The sequence below is a fragment of the Oncorhynchus mykiss genome, chromosome 2 (assembly GCF_057628025.1).
Source record: "Oncorhynchus mykiss isolate SJ-2025 chromosome 2, ASM5762802v1, whole genome shotgun sequence".
Lineage (NCBI taxonomy): Eukaryota > Metazoa > Chordata > Actinopteri > Salmoniformes > Salmonidae > Oncorhynchus > Oncorhynchus mykiss.
The window spans coordinates 60,039,555-60,054,846 of record NC_143023.1 but is presented as its reverse complement, the minus strand read 5'-3'; the positions used below and the strand labels follow the sequence as shown (position 1 = coordinate 60,054,846).

Below are 15,292 nucleotides of genomic sequence, written 5' to 3'. Positions count from 1 at the left end.
ATAGGATGCCACCTGTCCAACAAGTCAGTTCATCAAATTTCTGCCCCACTAGAGCTGCCCCGGTCAACTGTAAGTACTGTTATTATGAAGTGGAAACATCTAGGAGCAACAGCGGATGAAGTGGTAGGCCACACAAGCTCACAGAATGGGACCGCCAGCTGCTGAAGCGCGTTGTGCGTAAAAATAGTCTGTCCTCGGTTGCAACACTCACTACCGAGTTCCAAACTGCCTCTGTAAGCAACGTCAGCACAAGAACTGTTCGTCGGGAGCTTCATGAAATGGGTTTCCATGGCCGAGCAGCCGCACACAAGCCAAAGATCACCATGTGCAATGCAAATCGTGGACTGGAGTAGTGTAAAGCTCGCTGCTGTTGGACTCTGCTACTGTGGGAAAGCATTCTCTGAAGTGATTAATCTTTCTTCACCATCTGGCAGTCTGACAGACAAATCCGGGTTTGGCTAATGCCGGGAGAATGCTATCTGCCCGAATGCATAGTGCCAATTGTAAAGTTTGGGGAAGGAAGAATAATGGTCTTGGGCTGTTTTTCATGGTTCAATCCCTTAGTTCCAGTGCAGGAAAATCTTAGCGTGACAGTATACAATGACATTCTAGACAATTCTGTGCTTCATACTTTGTGGCAACTATTTAGGGAGGCCTTTTCCTGCTTCAGTAAGACAATGCCCCTGTGCACAAAGCGAAGTCCATACAGAAATGGTTTGTCGAGATCGGTGAGGAAGAACTTGACTGGCCTGCACAGAGCCCTGACCTCAACTCCATCAAACACCTTTGAGATGAATTAGAACACCGACTGCGAGCCAGGCCTAATTGCCCAACATCGGTGTCCGACCTCACTAATGCTCATGGCTGAATGGAAGCAAGTCCCCGCAACAATGTTCCAACATCTAGTGGAAAGCCTTCCCAGAAGAGTGGAGTCTGTTATAGCAGCAAAAAAGGGACTAACTCCATATTAATGCCCATGATCTTGGAATGAGATGTTCGATGAGCAGGTGTCCACATACTTTTGGTCATGGATTTTATTTAGCTTCCTCTTTAAATATATTGTTTGGTGAATCATGGATGACTATGTTGAAGATGTAATAATAATTTGGTGCATTTTCCCCCATATTTCATCCAGTTGGCTTTATTTTTATAATATATTACACTTGATCTTTCTTGAATAAGTTCCTCCAGTTATTTTTGTTTTTCCTCAAACATATTCTGTGCCTCTATGGTCCAGTTTTTATTGCTATCCATCTGAACGGTTAGTTCTTCTATTTCCTTTGTTAATATCAACTTTTGACCAAAATGTTTTTTGTTTTAAAGATGAGTACTGAATCGCATGACCTCTGAAGGCACATTTGAAAGGGGATCTGTTATGTAGGAAAAAGTCAGTTATAAATGATTGTGTCTTGGTGAAAAACAAGTTGTAATCCAGTAGGCTTTGATTACATTTCCAATATCCTCGGCCATGTGGAAATTCTGTAAGAGTAATGTGTATGCCAATTATTTGATGGTCTGACCACATTCTGTCCCCTTTGAACACTTTTTGAACTTTTGGTAGCAGCGAGAATTACATAAGAAAGTATTCAAGACGACTAGCTCGATTGAGCCTCCTCCATGTACTGTATATCTCACTAGGTCAGGATATTTGAGCCTCCATATAACCACTAGTTCTAATATGTCCATAATATTTGTGATTTAAGTGCATGAGGGGGATAGTTTGTAGTGTGATTTCCTTTACAGAACATTGAGGTACTTAATATTAGAGTTGGGTATTGCCTGTAAGTTAGATAAAATATGATATATATTTCAAAGAAGTGTGGATCATCATTATTTGGACTGTATAGATTAATGAGACAAATCTGATAACGGCCATTAGCATATTTAAAAAGATCCACCTTCCTTGCCGAGCTGTTTGGACATTTAGCACATTTGGACATTCTTTTTGAATTATTTTTGAATTAATATCATCACCCCTTTTGAGTTTCTTTGACCATGAGAGAAGTATATCATCCCCCTCTCCCAGTCCCTTTTACACACAACTTAATCTAAAGATGTGGAATGATTTTCATGTAAACAATAGATATTATATTCTTTCTCTATTAGCCAGGTAAAGACCAATCGTCTTTTCTTATCATCTGCTTAGCCATTACAATTATAACTAGCTATACTTATTTCACCACTTACCATAATGAGATACACGTTTCAATTATACTTACAATAATATGTTTGTAAACTTACCATTAAAAAGTACCAAGATGACTGAACGCCCAAATAGCGTACCATGATATCTGCACTGTTAAGCAGCATACTGTAACTATGACTGAGTAAACCTCCAATTGTCCTCCAATTTTTCACCCCCTAAAACATCCCCCCATCCCAAGTTGGGTTGTCGTCTAGGTGACTGGCAGACCATCCCTGTACACATGGATCCTAGGGCCTTTAAGAGATTGGCCTCACCCCTTGAAAAGAGCACAAGGTGCCACCTACAGAACAAAACCAGATTAGAAGCCAACAGCATTTCTAGCGCTTTTTCCTCGGTTGTACTGTATATATATATATATATATATATATATAAAAAAGGTATTTTAATAACCCACCCACCCACACAAACACCTCTCTTCCCTTCCACCCATGGACCAACCTATAACCAACTTATAACCCCCCCCCCCACGCCTATAACCCCCTTGCGCGCACACACACACAAACACACACACACACACACACACACACACAACCACACACACACACACACACCTTCAACAATTGTTCCATCCCCGAGCCCAACTCGAGGGTTGACCTGATGTGTGAAATGTGTATACCATTGTAGCTATTTGAGAAGGCATGACAAATTGAGGAGGAATGGTAAGATTAGATTAAACAATGTCTAGTCTTAGCTGATGGAACTCAGTCCGTTTGATTAATCTGTGCTGCCAGGGCTACAATAATTTGCCCCCTCTCTGATTGTCCGAGTGTGTACCCCCCCCCCCCCCGCCCATGGGTTACCACAGCCAGTGGTGCCAGCACGGCCACAACCTGGGTGGGGGTACTCCAGCGAATTCCCACTGGCTAAGTACGATGTCGTCAACATGCTTTAGCAGCTTTGAGAAAATCCTTGTATATTATACTCTCCCATCTGGGGTCTTTAGCTTTGTTGGACCAATCCTGCCAGGCATGCTCAGACTCATCTTTGTTTTTATTGCGCTATACAAAATATTACACACGTTTGTTTACTTTCTAGTGGCATTCAAAAGAATAGATAGATAACTATAAATTCACAAAACATGTCACTATAATGATACTTGGACAAGCCACTTTGCTTGCCCTAAGTACATTAAACAATGTATGAACAATAAAGTTTTGTGGTGTAAAGGACTTGCATTATGTTTAAAAATTGATAAACTGTTTTTCATGGTTGCAAAAGTGAGGACTGCAAATGCAACCGCAATTTAAGAATTGACACATCAGCTGCTTAGAGAGCCACTATATTGCAATGGATTGACAATTTGTCCTTCTTTATTCAGTGTCCATTTTTTTATATATATTTTTTTTATATAATCTTATCACTTTCTTTTGTTCTTCTTCCATTATTGTAGTTTTGTCTACTCCCTCTAAACAGATACCCATTTTTCCTTTGTTTTTGTTCATCATCTTCTTCCTCCTCTGGTTTTTTTTACCCAACAACCTGTACTGCATGTTCTGACACATTATGTAACACCATTCACGTTAATCTTTGATGTCTCCCTCGGGCTTTGTTGGTCTATTTTTTTCTCCCTGGGTACGAGCTATAGTGATAGGTCTCTTCAGAGCCACTAAGTGTCCTCACATTGCTCCTGTAAACCTATCTTGTTGATCCCCACACCCTAAAAAAAGAACATCATTGGCAGACACTTTACACATTTCCCTCCCTTTAAGGGTCTTATGGCAGCTGGGAAGATTAGACAAACAGAGTCTCTCTTTCACCATCAGTCTTCCTCTCAGACTCCCTACATCTACAGCATCCCTGGCCACACGCCTTTACCATTACCCAGTAGCTTTAAGAGAGTGTGCGGAGATTCAGTTGAAAAAGATCCTCACTAAGATCCAAGCGTTTCTGACAAGTCCATCATGAGTACCTTTGGGTACCGAAAGGAGCTGAAGAAGTATGAATCAGTGGATGAAGATGAGGTGTTGGCTGGCTTGTCGTTTGAGGAGCTTCAGGAGCTGGAGAGGGAGCTGGCGGATATGGACCCGGATGACAACGTACCTATCGGGCTGAGGCAGAAAGACCAGACCGCCAAGACCCCCACAGGCACCTTCTCCAGAGAGGCACTGCTGAAATACTGGGAGGACGAGACACGCAAACTGCTAGAGGATGACAGATCTGAATCATCCCCTGAACATGTAAGAAAGGGGATGGTATTTCAAGGCTTAAACCAGAGAAAACAAATATATATATATTATTCTATAGATGCCTTAACTTCAGAGGGCTTCCAGATGCAACAAGATCAATTTCAGGCATCTCAAAAAATATTGGCAGAACAAAACAATCTGAAGTTAGGTTGTTATGTCTGACTCCTGAACAACATTTTTCCTATTTCGGTGATGAAAAAAATACCATTTATTTCAATCAAACTTAAATATTTCAGGTGTAACTTGAAAAGGTTTATTTATTTCATTTCTAATTGTGAAATAGCAGGGACATCTTTGGAATTCAGTGTCTCGCTGATTGAAATGGCCGATTACTTATATTCTGCATTACAGTATAATTTTACAGATAAATTACCTTTTGCCACCAGCCTATCTGAAAATAAAAGATAAAGACAGATTATGTTTTTATTTTTTCCAATGATAGAAATGACAATAATTTGAGATTCAATATTTTAAATAAGAATGATTGAAGATTATAAGAAATGCCAGAGGTTAAGGGAAAGGTTGAAGTATATATGCAAATGAAGTGTGCCAAACATTTATCGTTGTATAAGAGTTCAAACAATATGAAGACTGTGTTCATTGCCTACTGTGTTATTTTGATAAGTTAGTGGAAAACAATAAAAAAAATACATTGTCTCTGAAATACCAGCTATAATGATTATGTGTGCTCAAAGAGTTCTGGAGGTATTCCTCATTAAGAGACAGTAACTGGAGAATGTTAGGTCTCAACCTAATTTTCCACCCTGTTCAAAAATACAGGATAGAATGGAGGAAGGACAGACTGATAAGAGCGAAGAGGAATGTGTGACAGAGAGTGACAGTAACAGCACAGAGTCTGAGGACAGTGATGAGGAAGAGGAACGCCAAAATAGGGAAGGGAGCGGAGACGAGGCAGGTGAGGATGAGAATGATTCAATTGAGGCTGAAAATGAAGAGGAAAAGAAGGACAAATGCAAACAGGAACCTTTACCAACTTCTGGTAGACATGGGCAGAACGCTGTTGACCACCTGTCAAGAAACCTAGGGAATTGTTCTGAAAGGGGAGACTTGAGAACAACAATGACTGACCAAAACCTAAATGTGACTCCAGAGAGACCTTGTGGGAACCCTATCGTGATTGACGAGGCACTTGAACGGATCCTTCGCGATGATCCAACGATGAGCGAGCTCAACTTCAACAACATCGAAGACATCTCTCAGGAGACCTTGCTGCGTATCTCCGAAGCACTGAGCGCCAACACACACGTACGTGTTTTAAGCCTTTCTAACACCCGAGCCAATGACCGGGTTGCCTTCGCCGTCTCCAAGATGCTCAGAGAAAACTGCTCCATCACCAACCTCAACATTGAGTCCAACTTTGTGTCTGGCCGGGGAATCTTGGCGCTAATGGCATCGCTCCAACAAAACAGTACTCTGGTGGAGCTGCGCTTCCACAACCAGAGGCACATCTGCGGGGGGCAGGTTGAGATGGAGATGGTTCGCCTCCTGAGGGACAACTGCACCCTCCTCAAGCTGGGCTACCAGTTTGATCTGCCAGGCCCCAGGATGACCGCCACCAGTATTCTGACCCGCAACCAGGACCGACAGAGGCAGAGACGGCTGCAACAACAGAGGGAGAAAGGCCATCCAGAAGCAACAGTCCAGCCCAAGGCCGATGCCGGGACAACAGGCCTTTCTGGATCGCCTCCTTCAAACAAACCACCCTGGTTCTCTCCAAGACATGCGAGGAATGACCAGACCCCAAATAACATCCCTCCTCCACCTCCCCCTCTCACTGGCCTTCAGTCTGAGAGGAATACACCAACCAGGAAGATTGCAGAGATGATCAAACAACATGAAGGGAGTACAAAGGGTCAATCAGGCCAAAAGAAACCCAAATCCAAGAGGGGCAAAAATGGGGCCAACAAGAAGTGCAGCTCTGACATTCTCAAGGAGCTGAAGAATGCCTTGAAGCCTTCTTCACGAAAGAAGAAAGACAACCCACCCTGGCCACCAGCACCTCTGAACTCTACACGTGATGATCTGATGGCGGCCATTCGTGGTAGCAGCATTAGATCACTCAAAAGTGTAAGTATGACAGACGCACAAACATCCTATCATGAACCAGTGACATAATTATTTTTATTAGCACATAAATCTGGATCATTGTTCAAAAAAAGGACTTTCAGCAGACATGAGCAAAACTCAGTTGTACTCATATGATGCTACAAATAAAACTGAAACACTCTTCCAAAAGTCATTACACAGCCTTTGTGGAAACAGTGCTATCATTAGATGACAGCCTTCATAACCCTGTGAATTCCTCCCACTTAATACAGTTATAAATAGCTGAACTCGATAAGACTAATGGCTTGGAGCACTGATGCGCACAGGATGACAGTGTGCCAACAGACCAAACAATCTACAGCATGGATCACCATGAGGCTGTCAGTTGAACAATATGGTTGACAAGAAGAGAAAATAGATAAATTATCTGACCAGAATAAAAAAGTGATAAAGTCCATGACCCCTTAGAGTAAAGAAAGGTATGTTTAGAATTACAGGAAAAGAGCTTTAAAACGGCAAAATCTTCTCTCAGACAAATAGCAAAATTCATAGAATAGCATGAGATTAGCTATAAAACTGAAAATGTGTCTCTCTGCTCCATGTCAAAATGTTTAGAATTGCAAGAAACTAGCATTATAACAGCAACATTTTCTCTCAGCCTCATGGCAAAATATGTAGAATAGCATAACATTAGCTATACAACCGTACATTCTCTTTACCCTTTAGAAAAAGGTGTAGAATTGCTGTTTTGCTTGGAGCAAAGTATTTTTGTGAATGGATGGTATACCTACATACAATACCAGTCAAATGTTTAGACACCTACTCATTCAAGGGTTTTTTCTTACAATTTTCTACATTGTAGAATAATAGTGAAGACATCAAAACTATGAAATAACATATATGGAATCATGTAGTAACCAAATACATGTTAAACAAATCAAAATATATTATAGATTTTAGATTATTCAAAGTAGCCACCCTTTGCCCTGATGACAGCTTTGCACACTCTTGGCAGTCTGTCAACCAGCTTCACCTGGAATGCTTTTCCAACAGTCTTGAAAGAGTTCCCACATATGCTGAGCACTTGTTGGCTGTTTATCCTTCACTCTGCCGTCCAACTCATCCCAAATCATCTCAATTGGGTTGAGGTCGGGTGATTGTGGAGGTCAGGTCATCTGATGCAGCACTCAATCATTCTCCTTCTTGGACAAATAGCCCTTACACAGCCTGGAGGTGTGTTGGGTCATTGTTCTGTTGAAAAACAAAATTATAGTCCCACTAAGCCCAAACCAGATGGGATGGCGTATCGCTGCAGAATGCTGTGGTAGCCATGCCGGTTAAGAGTGCCTTGAATTCTAAATAAATCACAGACAAATCACAGACCGTGTCTCCAGCAAAGCACCCCCACACCATCAGACCTCCTCCTCCATGTTTCACGGAAGAGATCATTCGTTCACCTAGTCTGCGTCTCACAGACATGACAGTTGGAACCAAAAATGTCAAATTTGGACACATCAGACCAAAGGACAGATTTCCACCAGTCTAATGTCCATTGCTCATGTTTCTTGGCCCAAGCAAGTCTCTTCTTCTTATTGGTGTCCTTTAGTAGTGGATTCTTTGCAGCAATTCGACCATGAAGGTCTGATTCACGCAGTCTCCTCTGAACAGTTGATGGTGAGATGTGTCTGTTACTTGAACTCTGTGATGCATTTATTTGGGCAAGAATTTCTGAGTCTGGTAACTCCAATGAACTTATCTTCTGCAGCAAAGGTAACTCTGGGTATTCATTTCCTGTGGCGGTCCTCATGAGAGCCAGTTTCATCATAGCGCTTAATGGTTTTTGCTACTGCACTTGAAGAAATGTTCAACGTTCTTGAAATTGCCGGATTGACTGACCTTCATGTCTTAAAGTAATGATGGACTGTAGTTTCTTTCTTATTTGAGCTGTTCTTGCCATAATATGTACTTGGTCATTTACCAAATAGGGTTATCTTCTGTATACCACCCCTACCTTGTCACAACACAACTGATTGGCTCAAATGCATTAAGAAGGAAAGAAATTCCACAAATTAACTTTTAAGGCACACCTGTTATATGAAATGCATTCCAGGTGACAACCTCATGAAGCTGGTTGAGAGAATGCCAAGAGTGTGCAAAGATGTCAAGGCACTTGTCTTCACTATTATTATACAATGAATGAATGGTACAAATAAAGAAAAACCCTTGAATGAGTACACGTGTCCAAACTTTTGACTGGTGCTGTATATACACAGTATATACATACACACACACAGCATATAAACTCAGCAAAAAAATGTAAATCCTCTTACTGTCAACAGCGTTAATTTTCAGCAAATTTAAATATTTAAATATTTAAAATATTTAAAGTGTAAATATCTGTATGAAAATAACAAGATTTGTCAAATGAGACATAAACTGAACAAGTTCCACAGACATGTGACTACCAGAAATGGAATAATGTGTCCCTGAACAAAGGGGGGGTCAAAATCAAAAGTAACAGTCAGTATCTGGTGTGGCCACCAGCTGCATTAAGTACTGCAGTGCATCTCCTCCTCATGGACTGCACCAGATTTGCCAGTTATTGCTGTGAGATGTTACCCCACTCTTCCACCAAGGCACCTGCAAGTTCCCGGACATTTCTGGGGGGAATGGCCCTAACCCTCACCCTTCAATTTAACAGGTCCCAAACGTGCTCAATGGAATTGAGATCTAGGCTCTTCGCTGACCATGGCAGAACACTGACATTCATGTCTTGCAGGAAATCAAGCACAGAACGAGCAGTATGGCTGGTGGCATTGTCATGCTGGAGGGTCATGTCAGGATGAGCCTGCAGGAAGTGTACCACATGAGGGAGGAAGATGTCTTCCCTGTAACGCACAGCATTGAGATTGCCTGCAATGACAACAAGCTCAGTCCGATGATGCTGTGACACACCGCCCCAGACCATGACGGACCCTCCACCTCCAAATCGATCCCGCTCCAGAATACAGACCTCGGTGTAATGCTCATTCCTTTGACGATAAACGCAAATTCAACCTTCACCCCTGGTGAGACAAAACCACGACTCGTCAGTGAAGAGCACTTTTTGCCAGTCCTGTCTGGTCCAGCGACGGTGGGTTTGTGCCCATAGGCAATGTTGTCGCCGGTGATGTCTGGTGAGGTCCTGCCTTACAACAGGCCTACAGGCCCTCAGTCCAGCCTCTCGCGGACAGTATGAGCACTCGGCCAATTGTTGTCATCCTGTACCTGTCCCACAGGTGTGATGTTCGGATGTACCGATCCTGTGCAGGTGTTGTTACATGTGGTCTGCCACTGTGAGGATGATCAGCTGTCTGTCCTGTTTCCCTGTAGTGCTGACTTAGGCTTCTCACAGTACTGACATTGCAATTTATTGCCCTGGCCACAACTGCAGTCCTCATGCCTCCTTGCAGCATGCCTAAGGCACGTGACCCTGGGCATCTTTCTTTTGCTGTTTTTCAGAGTCAGCAGAAAGGCCTCTTCAGTGTCCTAAGTTTTCATAACTGTGACCTTAATTGCCTACCGTCTAAGCTGTTAGTGTCTTAACGACAATTCCACAGGTGCATGTCCATTACTTGTTTATAGGTCATTGAAAAGCATGGGAAAGTGTTTAAACTCTTTACATTGAAGACCTGTAAAGTTATTTGGATTTTTACAAATTATCTTTGAAAGACAGGGTCCTGAAAAAGGGACATTTATTTTTATGCTGAGTTGAAGTATACAGTTGAAGTCAGAAGTTTACATACACTTAGGTTGGATTCATTAAATGGATATAGATACTTTTGTACCTGTTTCCTCCAGCATCTTCACAAGGTCCTTTGCTGTTGTTCTGGGATTGATTTGCACTTTTCGCACCAAAGTACGTTCATCTCTAGGAGACAGAATGAGTCTCCTTCCTGAGCAGTACTATTGCGTACTATTGTTTATACAGATGAACGTGCTACCTTCAGGCATTTGGAAATTGCTCCCAAGGATGAACCAGACTTGTGGTCTACAATTGTTTTTCTGAGGTCTTGGCTGAATTCTTTTGATTTCCCATGATGTCAAGAAAAGAGGTACTGAGTTTGAAGGTAGGCCTTGGAATACATCCACACGAACACCTCCAATTGACTCAAATGATATCAATTAGCCCATCAGAAGCTTCTAAAGTCATGACGACATTTTCTGGAATTTTCCAAGCTGTTTAAAGGCACAGTCAATTTAGTGTATGTAATCTTCTGACCCACTGGAATTGTGATACAGTGAATTATAAGTGAAATAATCTGTCTGTAAACAATTGTTGGAAAAATTACTTGTGTCATGCACAAAGTAGATGTCCTAACCGACTTGCCAAAACAATAGTTTGTCTAACAATACATTTGTGGAGTGGTTGAAAAACAAGTTTTAATGACTCCAACCTAAGTGTAAGTAAACTTCTGACTTCAACTGTACATACATACATACACACACACACACACTGAGCAAAAATATAAATGCAACATGCAAGAATTTTGCAACTTTACTGTTACAGTTCATTTAAGGAAATCAGTCAATTGAAATAAAGAAATTAGGCCCTAATCTATGGATTTCACATGACTGGGAATACAGATATACATCTGTTGGTCACAGAAATCTTTAAAAAAGGTAGAGCCATGGATCAGAAAAGCAGTCAGTATCTGGTGTGACCACCATTTGCCTCAAGCAGCAGGACACATGTCCTTCACATAGAGTTGATCAGGCTGCCACTCTGGCTGTGCAAAGTTGCTGGATATTTGTGTGACAAAACTGCACATTTGACAGTGCCATTTTATTGTCCACAGCACAATGTGCACCAGTGTAATGAACCCGCTATTTAATCAGCTACTAGATATCTCACACCTTTTAGGTGGATGGATTATCTTGGCAAATGAGAAATGCTCACTTACAGAGATATAAACAACTTTGTGCACTACATTTGAGAGAAATACGCCTTTTGTGTGTATTGGAACATTTCTGGGTTATTTTATTTCAGCTCAGGAAACATGGGATCAACACTTTCCATGTTGCGTTAATATTATAGTTCAGGTAATGATACCAATACAAATAGGGTTTGTTATTTGTTTGTTATGAATAACTGGTAAGGTAGTTGGAACTCAATGCAAACCCCCATCAAAATCATCACTGCTTACAAACAACTTAATGTTACCAAGCTATTTCTCTCACCACGCCAACTGTCCTGCTCTCTCTCGACCACTTGGTCACTCTCTCGAGGTTCATTGGTCCTGAAATACCCATCTACTTATCCACTTATTGCATAGATGGTCCGATGGTTTGTGTCAGTAGGACATGTGTTGACACTGACTGACACACTCTTTCTCCTTGCAGGTGAATCTCCAGCCAGATCTATGTTAACGTTGTGGTGGGAGAAAGGAATATCCAACCTGATCAAGAGCTGTTCTCCACAAATACTGCACCCACTTCATTCTGTCTTCATAAAAAAAACATGAAACATTTGTACCACAAATGCTACATATTTAAATACAAGTACATTAAAATATAATTTGTTTATGTATTACCATGAAACTTTCTGCTTGGAAAACTGTTGACACATTTTACATATGATTTTGTTAGTGTTTTGTAAATATTTTCCTGTCATGTAGTGAAAAATACAACACTGGACTTGATTGCATATTATGAACGGGTGGCAATTTATAGATTAAAGGCACAATCCATAATATTACTGCTGTTCAATAGTCATTTCAATGAATGACTTATACCGATTGAGTTATGACAGAAATCTTAACTACAAACTGGCTAAATGTAGGCTTAGGGAAGATCCAAAAGATCAGCCTTCTCCCATCCTAGCCAGGATTAAAATGACTTGGAACAAAATTGGAACACATTAATGCTATCTGTAACTAAATCACCTTTAATCCCACCTTGCAGCTTCATGTGTCTCTTGGAATTGTTCCCAATTCATTAAAGTTCATTTTGCAGCTGTTCAAGGCGAACACATTTTCCCACAAGAAGAGGTCCCTTTGTATAGTCTCGGAGAGAGAATCCTTATAATTGTAGTGTGTCATATATTCAAAAGCCTTTTCAATGAAATGGCATAAAAATGTCAATTTAACTGTGGAAAATGTCATTTAAACAAGATTCATAGGGCTGGGAATGGAGGGAAAGACAAAGTGAGGAATAGCGTTATAGTGTTACTGACAGGTTATGACAGTGACAGGTTATGACAGTGACAGGTTATGACAGTGACAGGTTATGACAGTGACAGGTTATGACAGTGACAGGTTATGACAGTGACAGGTTATGACAGTGACAGGTTATGACAGTGACAGGTTATGACAGTGACAGGTTATGACAGTGACAGGTTATGACAGTGACAGGTTATGACAGTGACAGGTTATGACAGTGACAGGTTATGACAGTGACAGGTTATGACAGTGACAGGTTATGACAGTGACAGGTTATGACAGTGACAGGTTATGACAGTGACAGGTTATGACAGTGACAGGTTATGACAGTGACATGTCAGACGCACCACAGGAAGAATTGGAACAAATGCTTAAAATAAGGTGTTGTCACTCAAGCAAAGTAATTCAGTTTAGGGAAGGCATCTGTAAAGGGTTGAACAACTATTGTCATAATACAATTTTATTTTCAATAAAAATGAGATTTTTCAGTTCTATATTTACCTTGTACAGTGGGGCAAAAAAGTATTTAGTCAGCCACAAATTGTGCAAGTTCTCCCACTTAAAAAGATGAGAGGCCTGTAAAATACTTATTTTCCACCATAATTTGCAAATATCCTACAATGTGATTCTCTGGATTTTTTTTCTCATTTTGTCTGTCATAGTTGAAGTGTACCTATGATGAAAATTACAGGCCTCTCTTATCTTTTTAAGTAGGAGAACTTGCACAATTGGTGGCTGACTAAATACTTTTTTTGCCCCACTGTATATAATATTCCTATTTTAGCTTTGACCGAAACACATTTTGATGCATCTGTAAATGATGGGCAAATTAACATTCATGGATATAGTCTACTGAGAAGAGAAAGGAATAGGAATGGTTCGGGTGTAGCACTGTACATTCAGAATCATATACCTTTTAAGAGGAGGGATGACCTTAATGCATGTCAGATAGAGGCACTATGGGCTCAAGTACATCTGCCTCTCCAGGCAGCCATATTGGTAGGGTGTGTGTATAGACCTCCTAGCTCTAAGGTGTCCTATCTGGGTTTGACCAGGCCACAGATAGTAACAGAGATGTATTTATCTTGGGTGATTTTAATATAAATTGGAAGGATCATAATAATTCAAATATAACTAAATTAATGAGATACATTGCCTTCTGAAAATATTCAGATCCCTTGACTTTTTCCACATGGTTACATTTTTTCATCAAATCTACACATTATACCCAATAATGACAAAGCGAAAACATGTTTTTAGAAATTTTTGCAAATGTATTAAAAATAAAAAACAGATACCATATTTACATAATTATTCAGACCCTTTGCTATGAGTTTTGAAATTGAGCCAAGGTGCATCCTGTTCCCATGGATAATCCTGGAGATGTTTTTAAAACTTGATTGGAGTGTGCCTCTGGTAAATTGAATTGATTGGACATGATTTGGAAAGGCACAAACCTGTCTATATAAAAGGTCCGACAGTTTAAAGTGCATGTCAGAGCAAAAACCAAGCCATGAGGTCGAAGGAATTGTCCGTAGAGCGCCGAGACAGGATTGTGTCGAGGCACAGATCTGGGGAAGGATACCAGAACATTTCTACAGCATTGGAGTTCTCAAAAACACAGTGGCCTCCATCATTCTGAAATGAAAGAAGTTTGCAACCACCAAGACTCTTCCTAGAGTTGGCCGCCCAGCCAAACTGAACAATCGGGGTAGAAGGGACTTGGTCAGGGAGGTGACAGGCATGTACAAATTACCTCGACTAACCTGTACCCCCGCACATTGACTTGGTACCGGTACCCCCTGTATATAGCCTCGTTATTATTTTATTATTACTTTTGATACATTTTTACTTTAGTTTGGTAAATATTTTCTTAACTCTACTTGAACTGCACCGTTGGTTAAGGGCTTGTCAGTAAGCATTTCACTGTTGTATTCGGCGCATGTTGTATTCGGCGCATGTGACAAATAGTTTGATTTGATTTTTTTAAATTGTTCACTGGAAAAAAAGGGACATTTCCAAATATATGGAAGCATGCTAAACTTTGTCCAAAGACCGCAAAGAACCCATTACTCCTGCCAATTGTCAACTCCTTTCACTCAGTAAGATTTTCATGGAAAATAATGATCTGATCACAGCCAATCAGCATGCTTATCACAAAAAACATTCCACTACACTGGTTGACATGACTGACCAGTTGCTCAGTGCTATGGATAATGGGTGTACTATTTTTTGATTTTAGTGCAGCATTTGATTTACTGGATCATGAAATAATTTTGACAAAACTATTGCATTATGGGTTTAAGGAGGCAACATTGAATTGGGTACAGTCATATCTAACTGACAAGAAACAGTCCACCTATATCAATGGGTAATTTTCTTCCACTCATGCTTTAAACTGTGGAATACAGCAGGGCAGCTACCTTGGGCCACTTATTTACTTAATATATACCAACTTAATAGAAACTCAAGCTACTATATTTGCAGATGATACTACAATGTATACAGCAAGACAATTGTTTAAACAGGTTTAAAAATTATAATTTAACCTTTATTTATCTAGGCAATTGTTTTAAGGTGGAAATATGGTTCTTCTGTTGTATTCATGCACAATGCTCTTGGTTGGTCATCAA

At 40.6% G+C, this 15,292-nt stretch overlaps 1 protein-coding gene across 1 annotated transcript; it reads left to right on the top strand.

Moving 5' to 3' along the window:
- The first annotated feature begins 3,398 nt into the window (after window positions 1-3,398).
- LOC110492804 (leiomodin-2) lies at window positions 3,399-12,394 on the top strand. Its single transcript, XM_021567288.3, has 3 exons — window positions 3,399-4,383; window positions 5,173-6,480; window positions 11,842-12,394. Exons 1-3 carry the CDS (start codon window positions 4,108-4,110, stop codon window positions 11,866-11,868), a joined length of 1,611 nt encoding a protein of 536 aa, XP_021422963.3. The 5' UTR covers window positions 3,399-4,107; the 3' UTR covers window positions 11,869-12,394.
- The last annotated feature ends 2,898 nt before the right edge of the window (window positions 12,395-15,292 follow it).

Excerpts from the sequence above, each read along its gene's own strand:
- LOC110492804 (XM_021567288.3), top strand. The coding sequence starts at position 4,108 with ATGAGTACCTTTGGGTACCGAAAGGAGCTGAAGAAGTATGAATCAGTG. Across the intron at positions 4,384-5,172 it reads CTGAATCATCCCCTGAACAT|GATAGAATGGAGGAAGGACA; the intron begins GTAAGAAAGGGG and ends TCAAAAATACAG. Across the intron at positions 6,481-11,841 it reads GCATTAGATCACTCAAAAGT|GTGAATCTCCAGCCAGATCT; the intron begins GTAAGTATGACA and ends TTCTCCTTGCAG.